General features: G+C 30.4%; 3 protein-coding genes across 3 annotated transcripts; 2 read left to right on the top strand and 1 right to left on the bottom strand.

Moving 5' to 3' along the window:
* The first annotated feature begins 3,225 nt into the window (after window positions 1-3,225).
* Window positions 3,226-6,878, top strand: LOC137827174 (probable transcription factor KAN4). The gene is made up of 5 exons (XM_068633398.1): window positions 3,226-3,382; window positions 3,845-3,921; window positions 4,588-4,688; window positions 5,726-5,813; window positions 6,496-6,878. The coding sequence occupies exons 1-5, from the start codon at window positions 3,235-3,237 to the stop codon at window positions 6,682-6,684; spliced, it is 603 nt and encodes a 200-aa protein (XP_068489499.1). The 5' UTR covers window positions 3,226-3,234; the 3' UTR covers window positions 6,685-6,878.
* An 884-nt stretch (window positions 6,879-7,762) lies between these two features.
* LOC137825990 (uncharacterized) lies at window positions 7,763-13,090 on the bottom strand. The gene is made up of 9 exons (XM_068631818.1): window positions 12,850-13,090; window positions 11,475-11,677; window positions 11,261-11,349; window positions 11,033-11,171; window positions 9,421-9,495; window positions 9,104-9,225; window positions 8,953-9,028; window positions 8,747-8,806; window positions 7,763-8,112 (listed from the first exon to the last, which is right to left on the bottom strand). The coding sequence occupies exons 2-9, from the start codon at window positions 11,607-11,609 to the stop codon at window positions 7,984-7,986; spliced, it is 825 nt and encodes a 274-aa protein (XP_068487919.1). The 5' UTR covers window positions 11,610-11,677; window positions 12,850-13,090; the 3' UTR covers window positions 7,763-7,983.
* Window positions 13,091-14,739: 1,649 nt separating this feature from the next.
* LOC137825356 (uncharacterized) lies at window positions 14,740-15,318 on the top strand. The gene has a single exon (XM_068631028.1). It carries the CDS (start codon window positions 14,740-14,742, stop codon window positions 15,316-15,318), a length of 579 nt encoding a protein of 192 aa, XP_068487129.1.
* Window positions 15,319-25,015: the final 9,697 nt, after the last annotated feature.

Genomic DNA, 25,015 nt, shown 5'->3' with positions numbered 1-25,015 from the left:
TTGAATTAGGAAGTTGAAAAATGGTTTGATGGTAGCTCATGTGGGGACGAATAACATGCATACGCGGAAACACAAAATTCAGTAATAGTTTTTCAAATTTAAGAACTAAAATTCGATTTTGACTAAGTTGAAAAACACATAAATTATCAACATGGTCGTTTAACAAAGTTCATACTATTTATGTTACTTTCTGAATCCAAGAAAACCATAAACCAATGTTCCTAAAACATTATACGCAACACAAGTAGTGGGAATGAAGAAATCAAAACCTAATTTTTTCCCATGCATTTTTTTTAACAATAAATAATTAAATTAAATTAAGAGGAACACTTCTGGTGGTCCTAAATCTTATAAAAAACAAAAAACAGCAATCACATAAAAACGAAAACATTCAAAATGTTCTGTGACGGTTGTTGCATAAGTTTGCATTAGGAACTTGATGCAGATCTATCTTAGAACCAAATATGCATTTTTTTCTACTATTTACGTGCATGGAATCCTTGAATTGGAATCACCTTTAGATTAAACAAAGGGTATCAAGGAAATGTATATCCACGTGGATGGCCATATATGATCTTAAACATTTTAAGAGATGAGATATTTATAAATAATTTGATAACTACATTATTAAAATGAGTTTTGAATTATATAAAAAATATTTTTAAGTTTAAGTTTACTTTCACTAAAATAGAATTATTAAATATCAATTAGTTTAAAGATAAAAAATAATTAATCATATATTAACTAAGTTAAATACTATTTAATACATTAAAAAATATTGATATTTAAAGAATTTTTATTATTAATAAAATATTTTTCAAATGAGTATATAACATTAATTACAAAAGTTTTAACTATTTAGTGATGTATATTCTAAATTAGTGTTTGATATTATCCTAGAAATTAATAAATTAGTTTTTAAAATTAATTTTTGTTTTAGTGTTTATAGATTATAGAATTTACTTGCATTCGGTTATATATTCTAAGTTAAAGTAGATATAAAATTTAAAACATACTAGAGTAAAATTAAGTGGAATCTAGGACCATATGGAATTATTTAATTATCATAATTTTTTTTTTAAATCTCAATTTTAGACTTTTTAGATTTTGATTCCATTATGTTCGAATTTTGAGGGAAAAGTAGTGTTGAGCACGGCATAATGAAGGCAATAGATGGGTCCAAAAGTAGGCACCGTCAATAACTTACATCAAATTGATTGATTGCCCATGGACATATTCAACACATTTTTTCTTCCTCTATTAACAACTATAACTTCTTTTTATACTTTTTCTTTTTCAAAAACAAAAAACTATTAAAAATTTATTTACATTTTTAAAAAAAAATCATCAAATAGAAACCATTTTTAAAAAAAAATCATGAAATAGAAATCAATTTTAAAGAAAAAAATAATTAGTTGTTATAGTGATTAAATTAGAAATTATTTTAGAAACTAAAAAAAATTGGTTTCTAAAGTAGTAAGTAGTTTATATTATTGTTAATTGGTAGCTAAAACTTGGTATCTAATAAATACCAATTTAGAAACTAATTTTTTTTTAGTATTTAAAATGGTCTCTAATTTAATCAGTATAACAACTAATTATTTTGTATCTCTAAAATTGATTTCTATTTGATGATTTTGTTTTTAGTGATTATGTAACAACTATATATTATTTCACAATGGAAATTATTTTTATTTATTTGTTTTGCAAACAAATCAAACACTATCAAGTATCATGAATAAAAAAAATACAGTTTGATTTTACATGTAATTGTATTTTCGTGACACTTGATACAACCTTGGAATGACAGCCATGTATGCCTTATTTGTTTGAACACATGCACAACATTATTGACGTGGAAAATTTGTGATGGTCTTCATTTATTCAAGATTATAATATATCGAATTGTTGTGTTGTTTTTCTTCTTAGATTTGTTTGTCGTTAAAAGTAGAAAGAAAAATGAATGGAAAAGGAATTTTTGTGTTTTTTGGTATATATCATTCCTTTTAATTATTAATTTTGATGGAGACAATACATAGGAAAAACATTGTAAATATCCTACACGAACATCACATGTTTCCATTTGGGGAATAAAATGATGTCCCTTTTTATTTGAGGTCTGTTCATTAAAAAAATGGATTCAAGAAACAAAAATAAATGTAAAATATATAGTATAAGAAAAAAAGATATTGTCGACATAAATAAAAACAAACTTTAATTTCCTAAATTTTATTTAATGTTGTTATTTTTAAAATACCGTTATATTTAAACTTAAGCATTCTCTATAGATATAATTTGAGTAAAATTTAAAAATTATTTCTTCATTTATGAGAACAATAATATTAAATAAACTTAACTATTATTCTTATTAATGAACAATAATTTATTTTGCTTATGATTGATTGCAAAATGTCTTAACTAGTATACTATATATGTGGATATTTATATAATAAGATATTCATGTGCTTAATTTTGTTCTTTTACATAATTGAATTTTTTTCAAGTCATTGAAAACTATAATAAAGAAATGTCAAAGCTTCAAATGTGTCGGTAAATGTTATTATTTTCGGGCAATAAATGCTTTTTATTTCATGTATACTATGTAAATAAACATATTAATTCATATTTTGGTGAAACTAAACTTAAGGAACAAACAAATTTAATTAAAAATTACGATAGAGTTACATTAAAATTGACTACAAGGATAGTTAACACATTTTTAGTTTAGATTTAAAATAAATCATCATACTAATTTTGTATTCTATAATTAAAAGCTATTTTAAATATAATTTTAAATAATTATTATAAAAGAAAGTAAATAATTTTTTTATTAGTCGACAATTCATATTAGATTGTTAGTACATTATATTTAAATTAATATTTCCTATAAAAAAATCCACTTGTTAATTTGTGAATCAATGATTGAGAATATTTAGAACACTGTGTGTTAAAAAGGAATGTGAATTCGATGGTGGAATGTAACAAATATCATATTCTCAAAACACGTTTTCATTCTCTCGTGTTTGTCAATTTGAATATGGAGTGATAGAAAAGCGATTATTTTGTTTGAAAATTAGACAAAGAGAATTTGAGTGCAATATTATAGCTTTTAGGAATCCATTTAATTCAGTTTGATGAAAAGTCATTGGCCATGGACTTTTTGTACCTGCAGCATTCATATTGAAGTGTTCTTATTATTTGATTTGAGGTTCAGAAGCTATGATATAGCTTCATATGAAAAAGGCTGAAACACAGAAAAAAATGAAAAATTGTGAGAGAAGTGTGAGGCAGTACAACAAATCTGAACTTCCACGCCTTCGTTGGACACCTCAACTCCATCAACACTTTGTTCAAGCTATTCAAAGTATAGGTGGAAAACACAGTTAAGTTCAATTTCCATCATATATATGGTAGCTAGGGTTTATATATACCAAATTATATGTTTAATTAAGGTTTCCAAAACCTGTTAATGAAAGCATATGACTGAAGGTTTCGATCAATTTTTATTTTTTTTCTGATGCAACCTTGGAACTTGCCTTGACTGCTTAACTTTTGTGCTTTGTTGACTCACTTTTCTGCATGTCTGAGTTTCATTTCTGGATTTCTTTTATTTTGCTGGTTTTTTCTTCTGATTCTTATCATCCTTACTGGGAGAAGGTAATTTGCGTCATGGCACACACACACTTATAAATATATATCAGAAAATTATATTATACATATATAGATGAAGTTTGTTTCATCTCTGTGAAATATGAAACCGAATTAAGGTGGGAAGTAGCTGTCTGCAAATTGAGATGCTCAATTAAACTGCAAATAAAAATAATTGAACCACATGATTTTGCAGAGGCAACTCCAAAGAGAATTCTGCAGCAGATGCGTGTGAGAGGACTGAGTATCGCTCACATCAAAAGCCATCTTCAGGTATATACATACATACATATATGTATATGTATTAATATATAGTAGCTAATGCAGTAGCAATTTGTTTCTTCACTTAAAAGCAAAATAGTTCTGTGAAGAGAATTATGAAAAGCATTAATTTGCTATATTGTTCTAGGGCTTTTTCTAATCATTAATTAATTAGGTCAAATCTCTGTCACATCTCTTTTCCTTTTACATTAAATGATTCATTAAATAACTTAGACCAAATATTTCAAAGTCGCTTCAATTATTGCTGAAAAACAAAATCAAAACGCTCACAGAGCCTTCTTTCAAAATGATCATATTAAGCTATTTTTAAATATATCTGAGTTGATCTCAGAAATTCCCCATTATGGAAACCACAATGATACGTAGAATTTAGATATATCATCAGTTGTTGTTTAAAACATATGACAATGTATAAAGGCACAATGTGTGTTCCATTATTGAAGTCACACTTGGTTAAATAAGTTTTTTATATATTTAAAATGGACATTTACAAAAGGTAGATAAAATATTAGTAAAGTTTGTAATCCTGGCCATGATTATTATTTTGTTAACTATGAGTTAAAAACATGTTAATTTTGATGGTGTGATATGCCAAATTATCTATGAATATTAAGTATAATATATAGTAATTGAATAAAGAGAAATGGGTTTTGTTAGATGTACAGAAACATGAAAGACTATGCCAAGAATTCTGCAGATGAGTTGGTGGAAGGAAATGCAAACGATTTCAAACTATGCTCCATTTCTCCAACCCAAAGGTATAACCCTCCCATCACTCATTTTCAAAACTTTTTTGGTTAATGACTTGGATTAAAAAGGGTATGTTCAAAATATTTTATTTAAGATTTGGAGAAGTTTAATTTCTTCTTGTCAACTTTTAGAAGTAAATAAGATATAATTTATATCTACTATGATATTAAATGTATATTCAATCTTATTATGAGATCATTATTAAATATCTAGTAATATAACTTTTTTTTAATTTTTTAGAGAAATTAACGGACGATTCAAAATTATTATGATTCAATTATATCTTTTACATAACATGTAATTGAGTATTATTATATTTGTTCCCTAAATTAAAAAAATTGAATATTTTTCAACACCATGATTCGAATTACTTAATAACTTCTCAATCTTCTTAACATTGAGAAATAAGAAACTGTAGTGTCTTAAACCATAAACATATACATGAATAAAAAATTTGACAAATGAATAAAATATCCACTAACATTTAAAAACTAAAAAAAAAAAATCACAATTTTTTTTATATAAAAAATAAATAAATTAACTAAAGCATTTAACATATGTTCCAACTGTTATAAAAAAATACATACGCTACCTGGTGTCCAATAAATAATAAGAATACAAAAAAATCATATAATATGTATTCCTTATATTCATCCTCCCATAGTATCCACTCCTCCTATATGATAAAATTCACAAACATATATGATAAAATTCAAATGTTATTAATTCTTTATCGTAAATTAAAAAAAGAAATGAATACATGTATTATTGGATCATAAATAAGGGTTAAATCATAACTTTTTTTACACAAGGAACCGTGTTTAAATTTAAATATGTCACATTTAACTGAAATGGTTAATATAGTTTTTATAAAACATAAGCTATCTTCGTTCCTTAAACTACCTTTTGGGAAAAAGTTTACAACTAAGTCAATTTAATATATATATGTATATATGGCTTTTGGAGTTGTATGAAAAAGTTATTTTGATCATATATGAATTTAATTTAGCTTTTACATGTCCTTTTACAAAATATGAAAGCACAGGATAATTCTGAAGGGGGAACTTCATCTCTTAGACAACAAAAAAGGGCTTTTACAAAGCACTGAAGAAACTGATTATGATCTAAACCAGGTATTATATCAATTGTCATCTCCCTGATATTTTGCGACTTTTCATTCACTATTCAATTGTTAGACTTAATTGCTAGACCAAAAAAAAAAAAAAACTTAATCAGTTGGACTTGTTGTTAGTTAATTAGGGATTAATGGCAGTTCAATCTAGTTGAAGATATGAGTGTTTAATAATATGAGATATTGTTTCTTTGTTTTGGGAAGATCTGTTATAGAATATTTATATATAGGTGCATAGCAAGTTTCATCCATTATTGTTAGACTGAAAGTTTTTGGTTATTAAGTTTTCTTTTGAGGTTTTTGACTACATTTTGTATAGGTTAGAATATTTTTTAATTTATTTTATTCTTTGCTATTAAAAAAAAAAGTAAGAAACTAAAAATCATTTTTAGCTAGGAATGCTGGAGTGTGTTTTTTACTTGGTACATAAATTTAAGTTATAATTTAAGATAGAAACACTATTTTTTTACAAATTTATTTTTTAAGTTCATTTCAGGTATAATTAAACTTAAGTAGTAATTTACTTCGTTATCTAGTTATATTATGCATTTTTGATTTTTTTTTTATGTTCCAAATGATTTTATAAAAGACCATTTGAATTGAGAATATTAAAAAATGAACATTTTTATTAAAAGAAAAAGATGAAGAGAAGGAAGTGGATGTTGATTTTGAAAACCTTGCAGGAAGGGCAGTCAAGTGAAGAAGAAAATGTTCCTAATCTATTATTCTCCTTTAGCAGACCTCTAATTTCCATGATGCAAAGTGATGAGAATAGCAAAGACATGATGCAATTTCCCTCATCAACTGCAGCTGCTGCTAATCATTCTATTACCTTTGGAAACAGTTATATTAACTTAGACCTAACAATCTGAATATGTGATCAATTCTAGTTTTATTTACTTAATTACACCTGCACAACACTACTTAATTACTGCTAACAATTTAGGCAGATACTTTGTTAATTATTGTATTCTTTGTTACAAGTTAGCTAGGCTTGTTAGCCTTAATAAAAAGCTTCTCTTTCTTCTTCTGTATAATAATAATAATGGTGCAAGAATTTAAACCATGATTATTAATTAGCGAAAAAAATCTAATAGTATGGTTCATCAAGTTGAGCTGGGTCAACTTTCTTCTTCACTTCCATGAAATTCTCATACATTATGCCTCTTTATTCTTTAACATTCACTCATTTCTTATTCATAATTCTTTTCTAGGAATTGTCTCACGCACACTGTGGTCAATTTCAATCCTTGATAACACATTTTAAATTAATGATAATTTCATAAAGTCTCAATTACCTTTACCTAAACCCTAAACACAACACAAAAATAATTATATATATATATATATATATATATTAAAGTATAGTTTTTGGAAATAACTTCAACAATCATACCAATGCAAAATTTATAGAAATAAATTCATTTTTAAAATAAAAAGCAAGATTTTCATGAAAGGAACCCTGGATAGGTTTAAAAAATAATTCCACAAGAGGTTGATTGAACAGAGTAAAACAGAATCATGCTTATGGAAACTAACTATAACCGTTGTGACATGTAACATAACACTGTCTCCTTCCTAAATTTAATATGTAACCAAAAAAAGTAAAACTATGCAATTCATTCTTGAAAATCATTGTTTAAACAAGTGCATAGATTTCGAAATCCAGTCCATAAAAGAAAAAATTCATTCGTCAAGATACATTGAAGGAAATCAGGAATTCACCAAAAACAAATTCTTAAAATCAAGTGTAAAGTTCATGTTACCAAAAAAGACAAGAAATAAATGTTGTTGATCCAAAGAAAATCAACCTAACGTCTTATTGCTTCTAAATCCTAATTATGATTTTGAAGATTATCACAACTACTCGTACTGTTTACTTAACACGAAAGCATTAATAAAACTTATATTGAGATTGACCGAAACACGATATGTTCTATAACTGCCAAATTAATGGAACGAAATACATTGCATTTAACTATATAATTAAAATTAAACCAATAAATGTACATGAATGGGGGAGGGGGGGAAAAGGCAGAATGAACATATTTATACAAGTTCGGATCCACAGGGGACCCAAACACGTTCAACTGTTTCTGTTCTCTTACATCTTTCACTACACATCATTGACCTGTATTCATTTTCCTAAAAATATCACTAAGCACAAACTTTCACTGTCTCTTCGCCAAAGTCTTTCTCAATCCTTTGATAATTTTTGAAAACCAAACTAAGTTCATAATTGATAGCACCAGCGGTACAACAATAACTAACACTTGTCCAAACGTCTGCATCTGCTCAACCTGTTTTCAAAAATTGTATGACGTGAGATCCTAAGCTTTATACAGTAGACTTTGCATGACGAGTAATTAGAAGAAGAAAAAACAACCACTTTTCTGATTCCCATGCAAGCAAGACTATGACACCTATTAAAAAAATGAAAGATTGCCCATTCGTCTTAACTAAGCATGTAAATGCAAGAGTCATGATTCGGCCTCTCATCTCACAACAAACCACTCCCTAATTCCCTATCACTTGTTCGTGTATTTCCAACTATCTTCTGGGAAGAACATTTCATGACTAAGCAGTTGACATGATGGATCTACTACTACAAAAATTGGCTTGCCACAGGAGGAGTCAAATTGTAAATTTATTGGAACAAGTTCTACCAAATCCATCTTCTCGAGGTAATGGTATGTACGTACTAGTGTAAATGGACAGAGACTACCACACTAAATGCTGGTCCTTGCACCCACAAACTCGCCTCCCCCTCCCAATTAACCACAGACACATACGTGTTCAGAAAGTGATTTTGTAGGGCAACAAAACATTATTAGCCATCTTAAAAGGCCAAAAATTCAATATTAAGATCTGCTTGTTGCAAAGCACCACATATACCAGACAATTTCTGAAATTCATCACTTCAGTAGTTATTACCTGGTCAAAGTGCAAGTAGACATGGTAAAACATGTAAACGAACAAAACTATTCTGGCAACCTGCAGAAAGACCATTTCAGTAAGTATGTCCAAGATGGCCAGGATGAGATTATATATACTCAACCTGACATGCAATTCACAATGATTCCACAAATACACAAAAAGAGTGACATAAATATATTTTAAACTGAAATTACTTGACCCACCAGCCAAGCAATGAATATTACAACTCCATTGATGATATAAGCTTTCGACTTCTTCATTCCGGCTGCATCAAGATACCTTCACAAACACAATATGTGGATTAATAAATCAATTATATGATGTATATACTGCAACATTTAAGTGATAGATTACCATCTCAAATTTATCCCAGGAGTTGTTGTCTCAGAGATCAGGACCATGTATGTGTATAGCTGACCCTCTCCACTCAACATTGAATAGGCTACTGCTACTAAAGAAAGCAAATGATGAATCACCTGAATCAATGTCAGTATAAAGTAATGTTAAATCCAGACCCACAACCAAAGAAGGTGAAAAAGGAAGGAAACCAAACTCCAGCCATAATCATCTTCAGCTGCGTTCCTATCAAGTGGAATATCTTAAAATTGAATAAGAGAGTTCAGATGAACACGTTGGTTTAAATCATGCAAGGTAAAGGATATGATCCTTACATACTCATATCCACCAAGAGAAGGAAAAAACCAAAATATCATCCCAAGGTCAGCGATGAAGTAACCAACCGAAACCTGTTACATTAAAATTAAAACAAAATGCAAATTTCATAACCAGATAGAAATAAAAATGTCTTGCAGGTCATAGTCGATCTATAAACATAATTTTCTTTGTTACCATTAGATGTATCAGGAAAATCAATGCAATTAAAAGTCCACATTTGATGTAAATTGTCACTAGCAACATAAGCATTAGTAAAAGGGAATTGGAAGAACATATGCATACTAAGAGAACATATGGGATTATCTTGCTTTTCATTCTTCAGCAGAAAAATAAACTATGAAAATCAAGCAGCAAGTTACATGCAGCTGAAGGCAAATAGCATTTCATCAATAGTATCCTACTGATTAAGTCTTGGGGTCTTTGGATACTTGATCATTGTACAAAAAACCAGCCTCACAAAGTGGCTTCTTCTAAGAAACATTCCTAATACCTTAAATCTCAAGGCTGGAGCCTGGATTGCATGATCATTTCTTGCACTACAAAAGACAATCCTATACTTCATGAAAGTTAATATTATCTACTTGCTTATCATATGCAGCTGGATCTCAATATGCCTTTTGCAGAAATCACAATGAGATGGAGGCTGCATTAGATGTACATGCAGGAAGAGTCTCAATAACAAGTTGTTTCAAAATCAGAACATTTGTACTTTCGGTCAAGTTGATCTACAAATGAATAATGCCGAAGGAGAAAAAGATTCAAAGATAGGCAGGAAGAGTCTCAATAACAAGGCTGTTTCAGAATCAGAACATTTATGTTTTCGGTCAAGTTGATCTACAAATACGTAATCCCGAAAGAGAAAAAGATTCAAAGATAGACGTTGTTGTAGTTTAGGTGTGGAGGATCAAGAGGTTATGCAGGATCCATACAGCAAGTACTGTAGGATTCTTAGAATCTTAATGTAATGTGCGTCCATTATTCTTTATCATGATATACATGTTTGAAGGTATACTTTATAGGATGTGTTGTAAATATGGTACATCATGTTTATGGGTTGAAGCACCCCAATGGCTCCATTTATTTAATTTATTATTGCTGATTAAAAAAAAATCTACTTGCTTATCATATATAATTACTTAAAATACTATTTTGCTTTACCCTGGCAGCCCATGTTTTCCTCTAGTCTGTCTAGCTTTCGTAACAACACATGGGTTTCCTCCAAATTTAACTTCCAGTATGTCTAGTGATTCAGACTTAACTTACAGTATGTTTAGTATCAGACTCATCTAAAGTATATTATCTCATACTTCTTTTGGAACTCCACTACATCATGCCATTCATGTGAATATCAGATAATGCTAAAAGGCCAGTAAACAAGATGACATAATACGTAACCCTAGTTGGCATACATGATACAGTTGAACTCCATGATCCATCCCTTTATCCTATTGATTAAGTGAACTAGATTTACTGACATGCCCTCAACAGTGAAGTGAGACAATTATAAGTGATTATTGTATATCATAGATAATGGTGATGGGCAGATATAAATTGCAGAGAGGAAGAGTAAAGGCAAACAAAATTGGCCAGGGTCCACATCATTCTTACCCCCAGAGCAAATGTAGACCATAAAGAGCTTCGAAATGTAACAAGTTCAGAAAACTGGTCGTCAGAATATAGATTGGAGCAAAACACGAAGTACAATGCAATAGTTGTTACAAAAATAGCATGAATTGTTGACATAGAGCTGCACAGATAATAGGAAAAAAATTATAAACATATTATCTTGTCAGAAACTAAATAAGAACATTCCATGAAATGGAAACATCCACTCACCGATTATTCCACTCAATGCGTTGAATTCTAGTGAGACTGGAATAGCTCTTAAAGTGAACAATGCTAAAGAGCTGAGTCAGATCATAGACCTGAAAAACAGGGAATATTTAAAGATAAATGTAAAATAAAGATAAATAAAACTAACCATAAAATCTCTTAAGTCAAGAGGAATACTTTAGAAAATAGAATGACAATATAATTTAATACACTATACCATCTTGCAAGCGAAAATACCACCAATAATAGAAGTGTATGGAATCAAAGGGTCTGCTAACAAATATTCCTTCACAAACAAATTAGCCCGGTTCTGGTAAGATTTGAATTTCATCATTTCATTAGAAGCCAACATTGCAACACTCCCCTTGAATGAGAACTTTTTTGAAGATCTTATGAGCTTTCTGCCTTTACTTCAGTATCCTGTTTTATGAACAAATACAGGTTTGAAGACAAGATGTTAAAAAATTTAAAAGCCAATGATGAATCCTAATTTGTTTTTCCTGTGAAAATGACTCGAGTGTTAAGGATAACTATCACAGAAGTCATACAAATTGAGGTAAAGATACTTAACAAATTAAGTATTTGTTTACTGTGTGCAAAAGAGATAGCTAATCAAAACTTTCATATCGACAAAGCCAGAATATATTCAAATTAGGAAAGAAGAAACAGGAGGAATTTGGAGGATGGGATCCTCCTTGCAGAAAAGGATAGTCCACATCGAAAACTAAAAAGAAGTGTGCTAATATCTTTCCGTGAAAGCAATCTTATACCATATCAACTCTAACAAGGTAAGCAAATCCAATGGAAAATCCAAACGTTCAGAATCAAACAAAGACAGCAAGAAGTTTGTTTGCATATAAAACACATTGCCACAACACTCTTTCTTCTTTTACTCCATCCAAAACCTCTGAAATCAATGAAGACAAGAAATGCTTCATATCCCGCGTACATACCCAAGTTTCACCCAAAGGTCTGTTCCAATTTCCAAATGTTGCTATCCAGCAATGTAAATAACAACCAACAACATTATCGCAGATCCACCAACCAAACCAACATGCGTGAAATTCAATTATGAATATTTACAGGAAATAAATCATCCATCCGGAGAGGGTAGGAGAAAAATGACATACCAAGTACAAATACTCTTCAACCTAAACACCAGTAATAAACGGTTTATTCATTAATACCGAGCCCAACCAGTTACCACTGTAAATATCACTCGCAAGAAAATCAAATAAGTTACTGCTCTCTGAGTGTCCGTAACTACTAAAATCAATGCAGAGCTGACAGAAGACACTGACAAAAAAAAAAAGTGAAAACTCTTAATCATGTAAGAACTAGATAGGGTTATAATTCCACATAAAAACCAGCACCCAGCGGTTCATATTAATTGTAACCACTTGATCAAGTGAGATTTGAAAGCACCAAGTACTAGTAAGTGGAGCGACGCCAGAAACAAAAAACGATTACATAAAACTTCCGAGTAAAATCTCTTAAAGAACTTAAAAAAGAAAATAACGATAACGATAACAATAACCGAATCGTTTTAAGTTTTAGCAGCAGTGAAGAGAGGAGAGAAGGAAGTAAAGTACCGCAGAAGGGGGAATAGACGTGAATTGCGCGTAGGGGAGAAATGCGATCGGGCGTTTGTAGAGGTTGGAGTGACGAAGGTGGTGGAATCACGTTGCGTGTGCAGTGGTGATTGGAGAAATGGAAGGGAAAATCTGGAACACTGAAAACCCTAACATGTTGAATTGGATTTGGATTTGGACTGGATTGGGATCGGAAGAGGTGAGGCCGAGGAGGAAGATGGCAGAGATATGAAGAAAAATTATGGTTGGCTTGGCACCCCGCGTCTTTTATACACTTCTCAATTTTATTTTTTTTTAAGAAAATAAAAATTAACAAAAAAATAGAATAATAGTTTTGACTAGTAAGTACCCAGTATTCAATCCCTTTCATCAATCATTTCAATTATTACCTGCCGATACTTCGTCGCTTCCTGTTAAATTAAATCTCATTTATTGTCTTGGGTTCCAATGTTTCTTTCTAGGTTTCAATAAATTAAAATGTTTTTATAAAATTTAATTATGCTTATCCAAAAGAATTTTATAAAATATTCTTATTTAAAATTCATTTATTATTTAAATCTAATTCTAAAATATTTTCAAATTAAGTGAGATATGTGTGAGTGAAACTAAACTGAAAAACGTCACAAGCTATGTATGTGCTATTTCTTATCTTATAATGTGACTTACCAACGACAAAATTTAATAATTTCTATATGGAATCTGATCAAATATTAGGCTACAAAAATAAGCTGTTTTGTATATACTTAAACGTGCTTTCACACTATATCTCTGGTGTATACAAATAAATGTTTACCTAAAGTTAGGTAATAATTAAATTACGTAGAGTTTAGCACTTATTATAGTTATTCCATGTTTGTTTCAACATCTGATATTAGCTATTGAGTTATAACCTTGTTTTTTTTTTATTTGGAAAGTATATTTTCTGATTAATATATGCTGTCTGTTTATAGTTCTAATACTACAAAAAAATAGGAATAAAGTGATTCTCAAATTTATAGCAACTTGTCATTTTTAATGACTTAATAGAAATAAATAGATAGATTGCGTACGACTTTATTATTTTACCATTAACACGGTAACATATACGTATAATGTGATGATGACACGTGCAAGAAGAATGAATCAACATAATTTTAAAATTATACATGCTTATTTTTTTATATATTTAATTAAGTTTTCATTAAAAAAACTAACCATTTCAAACAAAATAATATTCTTCCATTCATAGTTATTTTCTTAAAAACTATTTAAAATATAAAATTATTCACATATGCTCTGCTTTTATTTTATTTTATCAATATAAATGCTCCTATGTGAGAGATAAAAATATTAAACAAGACCATTACATATATCTTGGCGAACTGATTATCTAGTCCACATTTGTGAAGGTCCAAGTCAACCTATAAATGAAATTTCTGAGGGGAGAAAATGTACATTATTAATATAAATGTCTCTCATGTAGAGATATTAAGCAAAACCACTACACACGTTTTGGCAAATTGATTATCTGATCCACGCAAGTAAAGGTCTAAATCAACCTATAAATAAGACTTTTAAAGAGGGATAATTACATTTTTCATATCTTGAGAAAACAAAATCAGACATTAGCACTCATTTGAACTCATTTGAACGTCAGAATACAATCGTATGTACTCCACCGACGAACAAAACACACAAATAAAAAAGAAAGAATTTTAAAGAATTTGAAAACTACCAATAACTTATGTATAAAGTGGATAAACATTTAGACCACACATAAGTAAATTAACTTTATAAAGAAAAAAAAAATGTGTTGACACAACTACGTGTAAATATTAGTCATAACAAAAAGCGAAGGTGAAAATAAAAGGATGAGCATTGAATGGAAGGGGTGTGGTTTGGAAGGAGAAAATGGCAAAATTGGAGTCGAAAGTGATTATTGCGATGAAAGGGCACCCGGGAAGCGGGAAAAGCACGTTAGCGGAATCCATAGCCTCATCGCTCCGAATTCCTGTGCTAGACAAAGACGACGTCAAAGACTGCACCCAACCCTTGCTGCTAACCTCACCCGCCTCACTCCTCAACGACCTCTCATACGACGTCATCTGCCAGATCGCCTCCACGCAGCTCCGCCTCGGCCTCAGCGTCCTCCTCGACTCCCCACTCTCCCGCCGCGCTCACCTCCACCGCCTTCACCGCCTCGCCGCCTCCCTCTCCGCCCGCCTGCTGGTCATCGAGTGCCGCCCCGCCGACCAACGCGAGTGGCGCCGGAGACTGGAGGCGCGCGGCGGCGGCGCAGGCGGACACAAGCCGAAGACGTGGGAGGAGCTGGAGAAGCTTCTGGAAGACTACGGAGGGTGCACGGAGTACGACGTGGGTGACGTGGCGAGGCTCATCGTGGATACAACCGCAAATGTCCCTCTCGAAGACATCTGCTCCACTGCACTGGAGTTTATCTTCACTCATGCTGCTGCGCCAATTGAGATCTAGCCACGTGGCTTTCCAATTTCGTTATCATTCTCATAGTAACATCTTCTTTCTTCCTAACTCGTGTACATATAATAGTACTTCTACCCGTGATACTACTTTTACCCGTGTTCTACCTCTGCAACGGAAGGGACTTATTTAAAAAATATAATATATTATATTTTTTAGTTTGAAAGCATTGTTGTTATTATAAAATTATTTATAGCACCAATAATAGAGGATAAGAATGTAATGCATATAGAATAAATAAAGATAATGTTTAGTTATTTTTTTAGTACTTATATTATATTAAGGATAAAAATCAATTCAGTCTTAAGATTTTTAAAAAGTTTAAATAATTTTAGATTTTCTTCAAAATAATTTAATATGGTTTATTATATTATATTATTCTTATTAAAATATATTTATTTAGTGATTATGTGTCACAGTACATCGATTTATGTGTTACTATATTGAATATTGAATAGTTTAAAAAGAAGGTTGTAATCACTACATTGAATTATGTGTTACTATATTGAATAGTTTAAAAAGAATGTTGTAATTAATACATTGAACTGTTTTTAAAACGTAGGTAACATTAAATTTTTTTAAAAGGTTGAAATTAAATTGAATTTGTTAAATAAATTGAAACGATGTTAAACTTTTTAAAATTTGAGAGATGGAATTGATTTTTCACCTTTAATACAAGAATTAAAATAGTAATTAAATCTAAAAATGAAGCTTTTAGTTTCCACCAAAAGAAACGCGATTCAAAACTAAGTTGTAAGAAAAATAAATTGTAAAACATACATTCTTTATTAAGGGATAAAGAGTCTCAATGTTCTTGTTATGCTTTTCGTATCTTAAACAAAAGTATGTTATTTTCTCTAAGGATTTGTTTGCTTCAAAGAATAGAATTGCAGTGATATTCCTTGTTTGAATCTATTAATGTGCGTGGAAGAGGAACAGGGGATCAACATGAACGGTATTTTCATTACTTCTTTTCATATTACAAATAACCTTGCATAAAACCACATAAGTAGATGTGTTTTCCCACTTTATCCTCATTTTTTATCTTTACATAAAAGTAGCATATTACTTTTTTTTATTGTATAGTTAATATATATAACATAATGTAATACAAATAAAATAATATTAAAATTATCTAAATATAAATATTAATTATTACATAAATTTAACCAACATAAATATTTATTGAAATTATTAATAAAATACATTTTTAAAATAACGATAATAAATATAAATTAAATAAAATTATTAAATAATAAAATTATTAATAATAATTTATTTTATTTTATTCTATTTCTATAAAATATTTAATAATATTATTAATAATTATTGTTTATTATTAATAATAAATAAAATTATAATATAATGAAATTAAATATAGTTATTCATATAAATAAATAAATTAGTTTTTTTAAATATAAAAAATTGTAATCTTAATTTTCATTAATTAAAAAATTAAAATTTCAATCATACTCATCACGTCACTTACAAATTTATTATTTTTATGAAAAAAAATCATGTTTAATGATAAGAAATTCGTGTTTTTTTTTAAATAATTATTCAATGGTATTGGAAATAATTACAAAATTTTAATTAACTCAAATTTGTGCAAAAATACTTCATATTTTATTATTCAAAATATTTTTAAAGATAAGGGTAAATTTGTAAACTTACATTTTATACATTTAAAAAATATCAAATTTTTCTTACAACCATCGCATCACTCACAAATTTCAATAAATTTTCCTCACACATCTACTCTAACATACCCAAATTCAAATACCCTCACTTTCCTCACACATCCACTTTCTCAAATCCTCACACATCCTCTTCCTAATCCAAACACACCCTAATGTTTAGGATTTCTTCGTCCCTTTTTCATATAAGGATTTTGCCCATAACATCCTTGTCATGTACATCAATGTTGACATATTTGAATTTGTCTTTGCAATTCACAAGTCAAATCCTACAGAAAAACATGTACCAATGAGTTAGAAGTAAAATAATTAATGCTTTAATATTAACATAATTAAAAACAATATATAAAGTAAAGTAAAGAAGTATTAAACAAAAAATGACACAAAAATATCATTAAATGACTTGTTTGACATTGATAATAGGTTAGAGTGATTGAGAAGTAAATCAAAAGAACATAAAAAATAGGTACATGTTTTTTCACTGACAATGGCGTGGAGTCTTCCTTGAAAACAATTATGTGAAAGCAACAGTGGTCAACATACCTCTTTAAAGACATAGAAGTTTCTAAATTCGGACCACCCTTGCGTAATCATGCGTAATCATTGGGTTCAATAAATCCATGTTATAGATTTTTTTTTTCGGCAATGAATTAATAAAATAAAATGAAACACTTAAGGAGTGTTCCAACCCTTATACATATCTTCTAGGAGAAGAGTTCAACAACTCAACATTTTAACACAGTAAAAAAAACTTAAACTCTCAGATACCTCCACCCCTTACAAACCCAAAGGGAAGGAAAAGCACATTAAACCATTCCTACCAAAATTGCTTAGAAAAGCTATAACCACATAAAAAATGCTCCCTCTACCCTATGCATAAAATTGAGTTGCATGTGACTAGCATACCACTGGACCTCATTAGACAAGCACAAGAAATTGGGAATTAATGCAGCATAACCACTAGCCAATTGCTTACGCATAACCTATTACATCACACCACATTTAGATTCACTTTCCATTCCAGCATACCAGCTCCTTACAGGCTCTTTGCACTGATATAACAACCAACAAGTCCATTGCATCTTATAGGTGATAACATGTGTGTTACTTTTGTGGTTTGCCAAATATCATTGCAGACCAAATTCCATTTGAAATTCAATAGCAAACACATGGTCTACAATGCCAAAGGTTTTGTGAAATTTTAAAAGAAAAATGTAGACACTTTAAAAGAGAAAAAACCACTTAAAACCAACAAATAAGGAACCCATGACCAAATAGTCAACCTTTATATAAATAGAATTCATTTTTTTTATAACCCTTTTTGAACCATTTTTTTTTATTATTGCACCCTACACCTTGAATGATATATTTTCTTACCCATTGACATATTTAAGGAAGGAGAACATAGATGCAATATACAATATACATAAAATGGAATTGTTGGTTCTAGCGATTTAGAGTTTAAATAATTTAGTTGTTGGAAATATGAATAATCTATTCATATTATTGATTGAAAAAAGAAAAGAAAAAAAGGAGAAATTCATGTTGAAATCATGAATAAAATGAGAAAAAGTGTGAAGTCAAAGAAAATGGTGATTAGATAACTCATATGTACTGTAATTGGATTGTAGTTATGTTTTTCTTCTTTAAAATGTGCATTTTGTTATCTAAATTATCAATACTTTTTGGAAGCCTAGCCTCGTTACAACCCAGTAAAAGACCTTAAGATTCATGTTTCTAATATGATTATGATGTGAACATGAAATGAAAACAAACTGGATTTGTTAGGATTCAGTAAAAATAGAGAGAAACACTTACTTGTGAGTGTATGAGAAGAAATTCCTTGATGAATTGTCATTTTATTGTTTTTGTTTGATCCTAAAAGTTGATTGTATCCATATTTTGCTATATTTGAAGTTGGAAGCAACATAAGTTTCTAATTTAATATGTTGTTTAGTGAATAAAGTTGTTTTTACATTTAAATTCAAATATGATTTATTTATATTCATTTATCTTGCTAGAGGACAGGCAAAATTTTAGGTTGGGATGGAGTTGATAAGTGTCATATTTCAGTAATATTTTATATTAAAATACAGACACTTATGAATATTTATTGATAAAATAGCTACAATATAACCCCTAATTTAGGAATTTAAACATTTTTACATATTTTGTTATTATAATATAAATAAAAATGATTTATTCCCAAATTTGTGTTAATTTTAGGATTTTAGGATAAAATGGAGATGAAAAGGTAAAAAGAGAATATACAAGATAAAAAAAAGGGAAAGCTGGGACACTCCAAACACTCGTCCACATTCGCCTAAGCTAGAAACTGCTAAAGGATCTCTTCCAAGCGAGCTCAGTAAAACGTTGGACCTGTTTTTATCCAACTTTCCCAAGTGAGCTCAATCACGCCAAGACGATAAGTCATTTAACCCAAGCTCAACTAGGTTGAATATGAGGCATGAGGCACAACCCTAGAGATTCATGAGAAGAATAGGAGGTGATAGAAAACCTAGAAGAGACAATCGTTAAAGAAAACATCCTGGATATTCTTTTCTTGCTTTTAATGCTTGTAATGGCCAACATGAGTGACTAATTCTACTCTTTGGGATTGAGAGTAATCCGTTCAAACTCTTATGTATTGAAATGATATTTAAATATAATATTATGTTCTTGATTGATGATTGGTATTATCATTTTATTCGTAAAACTTGTTTACCATGATTTGGATCCTTATATTTGACTGAAAAGTACTTTAAAGTTTCTAACCTAAATGATAATGCTTAACATATTTGAATGTTATGAATAAATTTGAAATGTTAATTGTCATCAACATCTAACCGTACTGATAAAGAACTTTTATAAATATGTGAGAAATCGATATTTAAGAGACTCTTTTAATAATTTTATATGCGAGAAATCGATATAAATGAATTTTATATGGGCATCAATATCAATCAAATGATAGAATATTACTATGTTTTTTAAAATACAAAATAGTAAGAAGGATGAACCCCAATCCCAATTTTCTCACTTGAATCAACAACATTTTACTTTGCTTTTATTTAATTTTCATGCAAACTATTGTCAATATCAAATCAAATTATTGTACATATTATTATGCTTAGTAAATATTACTATTAGGATTTTAAATAATTATTCCTTTTGGGTTCAATATCCGTCCTTAGAGACAAATTATTCCTTTTGATTCGATATACTTGTCGTAAAAGAATCATCAGTTGTTTAAAGACTATATAATCCTTTTTCACATTGTTATATGTGATAAACATTGTAACTAATTATATATTGGGGTTGTTTAAATATTGTCTCCATTTACACATTTGATATGTGATAGACAGTCTAAATGATGCTATATTGGAGTTGTTTAAAGACTGTCTAATCCATTTATACACGGTGATATATGATAGACAATCTAAGTGATGGTATATTGGGGTTATTTAAAGATTGTGTAATGTCTTTATATATTGTGAGATGTGTTAGACATTCTAACTAAAGATATATTGGGACTGTTTAAAAATTGTTTAATGCCTTAATACATTGTCATATGTTTTAAACAACAACTGATGATATATTGGTGTTGTTTAAAGATTGCCCAATCCATTTATATACGGTGATATGTGATAGACAGTCTAAATGATGATATATTGTAGTTGTTTAAAAACCGTTCAATACATTTATGCACGGTGATATGTGATGGATAATCTAAATGATGATAATTGAGGTTGTTTAAAGATGATCTCATGTCTTTACATACTTTGATATGTGTTAGACGATCTAACTGATGATATATTAGATTTTTTTAAAGATCGCATAATGCCTTTATACATTATCGTGTGTTAAACCGTCTATATGATGATATATTAGATTATTTAAATAGTGTCTAATTTATTTAGATATTTAATACAAATCTAAATAATAAGATATTAAAATTGTTTAAAGAGACTTTATATACGGTCATATATGTTACATAGTCCATAATTACTATTTTCATTGTATATCATTTTTTTTTGTTATAAAAGTTTTCATGTTAGGCATCACTATGCAACTTGACATCTCAGCTAGGCTGACACCTCAAGTAACAACAATCATCTGCCATCACATGAAAAAAGTATTATTAAAAAAAAGGAAAATGAAAGAAAATACAAAAATATGGGGGGACTAGACCAAAAACCCACATGTTAACAAAAACGATACATAGGTAGACTATACCTATTCATAAAGAATTCTAAGAACAGACTAGATGGAAGTCTATTATACCAATGAAATGATTCTCTATGAATGAACCCTAAATTAGCCAACTTATTAGCACATGCATTTCCCTCACGAAAAATATGAGTAACCCTAAACCTGATTGTCCTACAGAAATTAAGACTAGTATTCCATCGATTACGAAGCATCCACGGAACATTAGTCCTAGCAGTAAACGCAGCACAAACCAAGACAGAATCACATTCAAGCCAAACATTAGTAAGTCCCATCTTTTGAGCTTCCTCCATAGCATGTAAAACTCCAAAAAACTCAGCAACCAAAGCAGTCTGAACTTCAAGAAACCCTGAAAAAGCACCAATAAATTCTCTCATACTCCCACGAAAAATACCTCCACAAGTAGCAAGACCAGGATACCCCCTAGCAACCCCCCATCAGTGTTAATTTTAACCCAGCCTGGTGAAGGAAATTCCCATCTAACAGGAAAAGGACGAAGAACTTTCCCATTACGAGTCTTAATACCAAAAAACTTAATCACGTTGAAATCCAACAAATCATTCTTCATTGAAGCTTTAGACGAATTTCCCACTAGACAAGTTAAATCTTTAATTACCGAAATAGCCTTTGAAACCTCAATCTTATCTTGAAATCTAGCATAATTCCTCATACGCCATATCATCCATATAGAAAAGGTTGTCACAGCAAACTTAATCAATTTAACCAAAGGACTACCATCACTCTTAATAAAAGAAAGAAGATCATCCTTATTAGAGAAATGAGAAGTAAGAAAAATCTGTCGAACCCAACTCCAAATATGTAATGCATTAGAGCATTCAAAAAATAGATGTTGAATAGATTCTTCATGCTTTTCACAAAGCGTACACATAGAACATATATGCAAACCCTTATTCTGAATATGCAGATCTGTAGGAAGTCGCCCATGAAAATTTTTCCAGAGTACTAGAGTTTTGGAAGGCGGAATAGATGAAGACCAAATGAACTTACCTCAACCACATGGAACTCCTGGTTCCAAGAAAAAAGTCCTAGCCGATTTAAGAGTGAAACGACCAGACTCATCTAGAATCCAATTAGGAATATCTTGTTCCTCTCTAACCATGATATGATTAAAAAAATGCGGCATCTGCTGTAAAGATAAGGGAATATTCCAATCATAACTTGACCAAAATTGAGAGACTGTATCCGGAATGCTAGCCCCATCAGATAATCCTGCAATATTTGCTAAAGAAGTAGTAGAACATCATTTATCATTCCAGAAATTAATAAAAGAACCTGTACCAACAGTCCAAGAAGTATAATCAAGTATGATAGAATAAAATTGTTTAATTCCAAGCCAAAGAGAGGAGGATCTATAAACCATTCTAAACTCGTATTTTGATTTAAGAACTCTGGCTTTCAAGAGTAAAGACCAAGGTTTGTTGCTATAAGCAAAGTTCCAAGCAAGCTTAAGAAGATATGCATTATTTTCATGATGAAGATTAATAATATTCAAGCCTCCATCCTCAAGAGGTGAACAAATTTTCGCCCAATTAACGGTAGCGATACCTTTTTTCATAATATCATCAGTTCAAATAAAATTCCGGCACCACTGCTCAACTTGCTTAATAAGTGAAACATGCCATTTATACATATTAAAACTATAAGCTAGAAATCCAGTAATCACTGTATTGACCAGCTAGATCCGACCCATCATGCTAAGAGATTTACCTTTCCAAGATGCTAGCTTCAATTTGACTTTATCAGTCAAAGGTTGAAGAAATCGACACTTTGGAGCACCAACAAAGATAGGCACTCCTAAATAATTGAAAGGCAAACAACCATGACTATAAGAAAGAATATTTTGAATTTTGGTGACAAATCTTGGAGAATTATCCATGGTGAAGAAACTACTTTTAAAGTTATTAATATATTGACCAGAAAAATCACCATATGTTTTAAGAAAAGTACTCAAATTTCGAAGAGACTTAATATCCCCCCTACAAAAAATAAAAATGTTATCAGCATACAAAATATGAGAGGGAGTGAGATAACCTTTCAGACTAGCCATATTTAAAATCTTCTTATCATTCACAAGCTTAGAGATACCTCTACTAAGAACTTCCTCTGCAAGACAAAAAAGTAAAGGAGAAAATGGATCACCTTGTCTTACACCTCGACTGCAAGGAAAAAAACCCACCAAACTACCACTTATTCTGATAGAAAACATAGCTGAACGGAGAATTGTACTAATCCAACTGACAAACGAGGGGTGAAAACCAAAGCGTTTCAAAACTAATAATAAGAACTTCCAACTCAAAGTGTCAAAAGCTTTATGAATATCAACTTTGTAAGCCATATTACCTCCTCTAACCTTTTTAGAAAGCATATTAATAGCTTCAGAAGCAATACCAATGCAATTCTGAATCTGTCTACCCTGCACAAACCCATATTGATTAGGAGAAATGATTCTAGCAGCCACAAGAGCAAGCCTATATGCCAGTATCTTGGAAATAATTTTAAATTTGAAATTAGCAACAACAATTGGCCTGTAATCTTTAATGGAATCAGCACCCTGAATCTTAGGAATAAGAGATACCACATTACTGTTCATTCCAGGGAGAACCCAATTTTGTTTAAAAAATTGTTGAACAGCATTACAAACATCTGTCCCAATAATTTCCCAGCAAGAATGATAAAAAACACCACCAAAACCATCAGGACCCGGAGCACTATTACTGTTAAGATTAAAAACAACATTCTTGATTTCAGAAAAATCAGGACATTTAATCAACATCATATTCTCCTAAGAGTAAACCATCGCGGGAATATAAGTACCAATAAAATCTTCCATATTATCAGCATCCAAAACATTAGAAATAGACTCAGCATAAAGATTTTTATAAAAGTCCAAAATATGATCCTCAATGATTTTAGGATCCTCTGTAACCTCATTATCAATCCGTAGACGATGAATCCCACTAGAATTATTTCTCCTTTTGACCACAGCATGGAAAAAAGCGGTATTTCGATCTCCATCCTTGAACCATAACATCTTAGCCCTTTCTTTCCAAAAAAAATATTGACAGTGAAGAGCATGATCAAGCTCATCCTTAGCAATCTTTTCTTGACAGCAAAGCCCATCACTATCAGACAAACTAGCAGTCTCTAAGTTTTTTTGAATACCAAGGAGGATACCCTGCTTAAGAAGAACTGCATTGTGAACATTACCAAAAGAATTTTTATTCCAGTCTCAGAGCTCAAGTTTCAACCTTTTTAACTTATGTTGCAAAATAAACATAGGACAACCAACAACCTTATTAGCCCAAAAATCATGAATAAGCTTCATACACGAAGTGTCCTGAAGCCACATAGAAAAGAAACGAAAATTGCTAACCTTCCGCAAAGAATTACTAGCAAGACTAGCAAAAATAGGGGAATGATCAGAACAATTTTTAACAAGAACCTGATAAGTACAAGAATCCCATTCATCCAGACACACTCCATTACATAAAGCCCTATCCAGTCTTCTGTGAATTCTATGCAACCCTCTCCTTCCGTTACACCAAGTATAACAAGATCCAGTAAAAGGCATACAAGAAAGATCATTAGTATTAATCCAGTCCAGGAATTCATTACAAGAAACCTGATTAGGAGCCACCCCCCCCCTTTACAGTCATCCGCCAAGAGCACAACATTAAAATCTCCCAGAATACACCAAGGCCTTGTGAAGAAACTAAGATCCCTTCACAAAAATCGTTTAGACA

Source organism: Phaseolus vulgaris, chromosome 8, assembly GCF_000499845.2.
Source record: "Phaseolus vulgaris cultivar G19833 chromosome 8, P. vulgaris v2.0, whole genome shotgun sequence".
Classification (NCBI taxonomy): Eukaryota; Viridiplantae; Streptophyta; class Magnoliopsida; order Fabales; family Fabaceae; genus Phaseolus; species Phaseolus vulgaris.
Note: the sequence above shows the minus strand (reverse complement) of the source record. Positions and strands in the feature narration are given on the sequence as shown.

Coding starts and splice junctions, on each gene's coding strand:
- LOC137825356 (XM_068631028.1), top strand. CDS start 14,740: ATGGCAAAATTGGAGTCGAAAGTGATTATTGCGATGAAAGGGCACCCG.
- LOC137827174 (XM_068633398.1), top strand. CDS start 3,235: ATGAAAAAGGCTGAAACACAGAAAAAAATGAAAAATTGTGAGAGAAGT. Junction 3,383..3,844: donor AAGTATAGGTGGAAAACACA/GTTAAGTTCAAT, acceptor ATGATTTTGCAG/AGGCAACTCCAAAGAGAATT. Junction 5,814..6,495: donor CTGATTATGATCTAAACCAG/GTATTATATCAA, acceptor AAAACCTTGCAG/GAAGGGCAGTCAAGTGAAGA.
- LOC137825990 (XM_068631818.1), bottom strand. CDS start 11,609: ATGTTGGCTTCTAATGAAATGATGAAATTCAAATCTTACCAGAACCGG. Junction 9,496..11,032: donor GGTCTACATTTGCTCTGGGG/GTAAGAATGATG, acceptor TTAATGTAACAG/GTTTCGGTTGGTTACTTCAT. Junction 9,226..9,420: donor CTCTTGGTGGATATGAGTAT/GTAAGGATCATA, acceptor ACATTGATTCAG/GTGATTCATCATTTGCTTTC.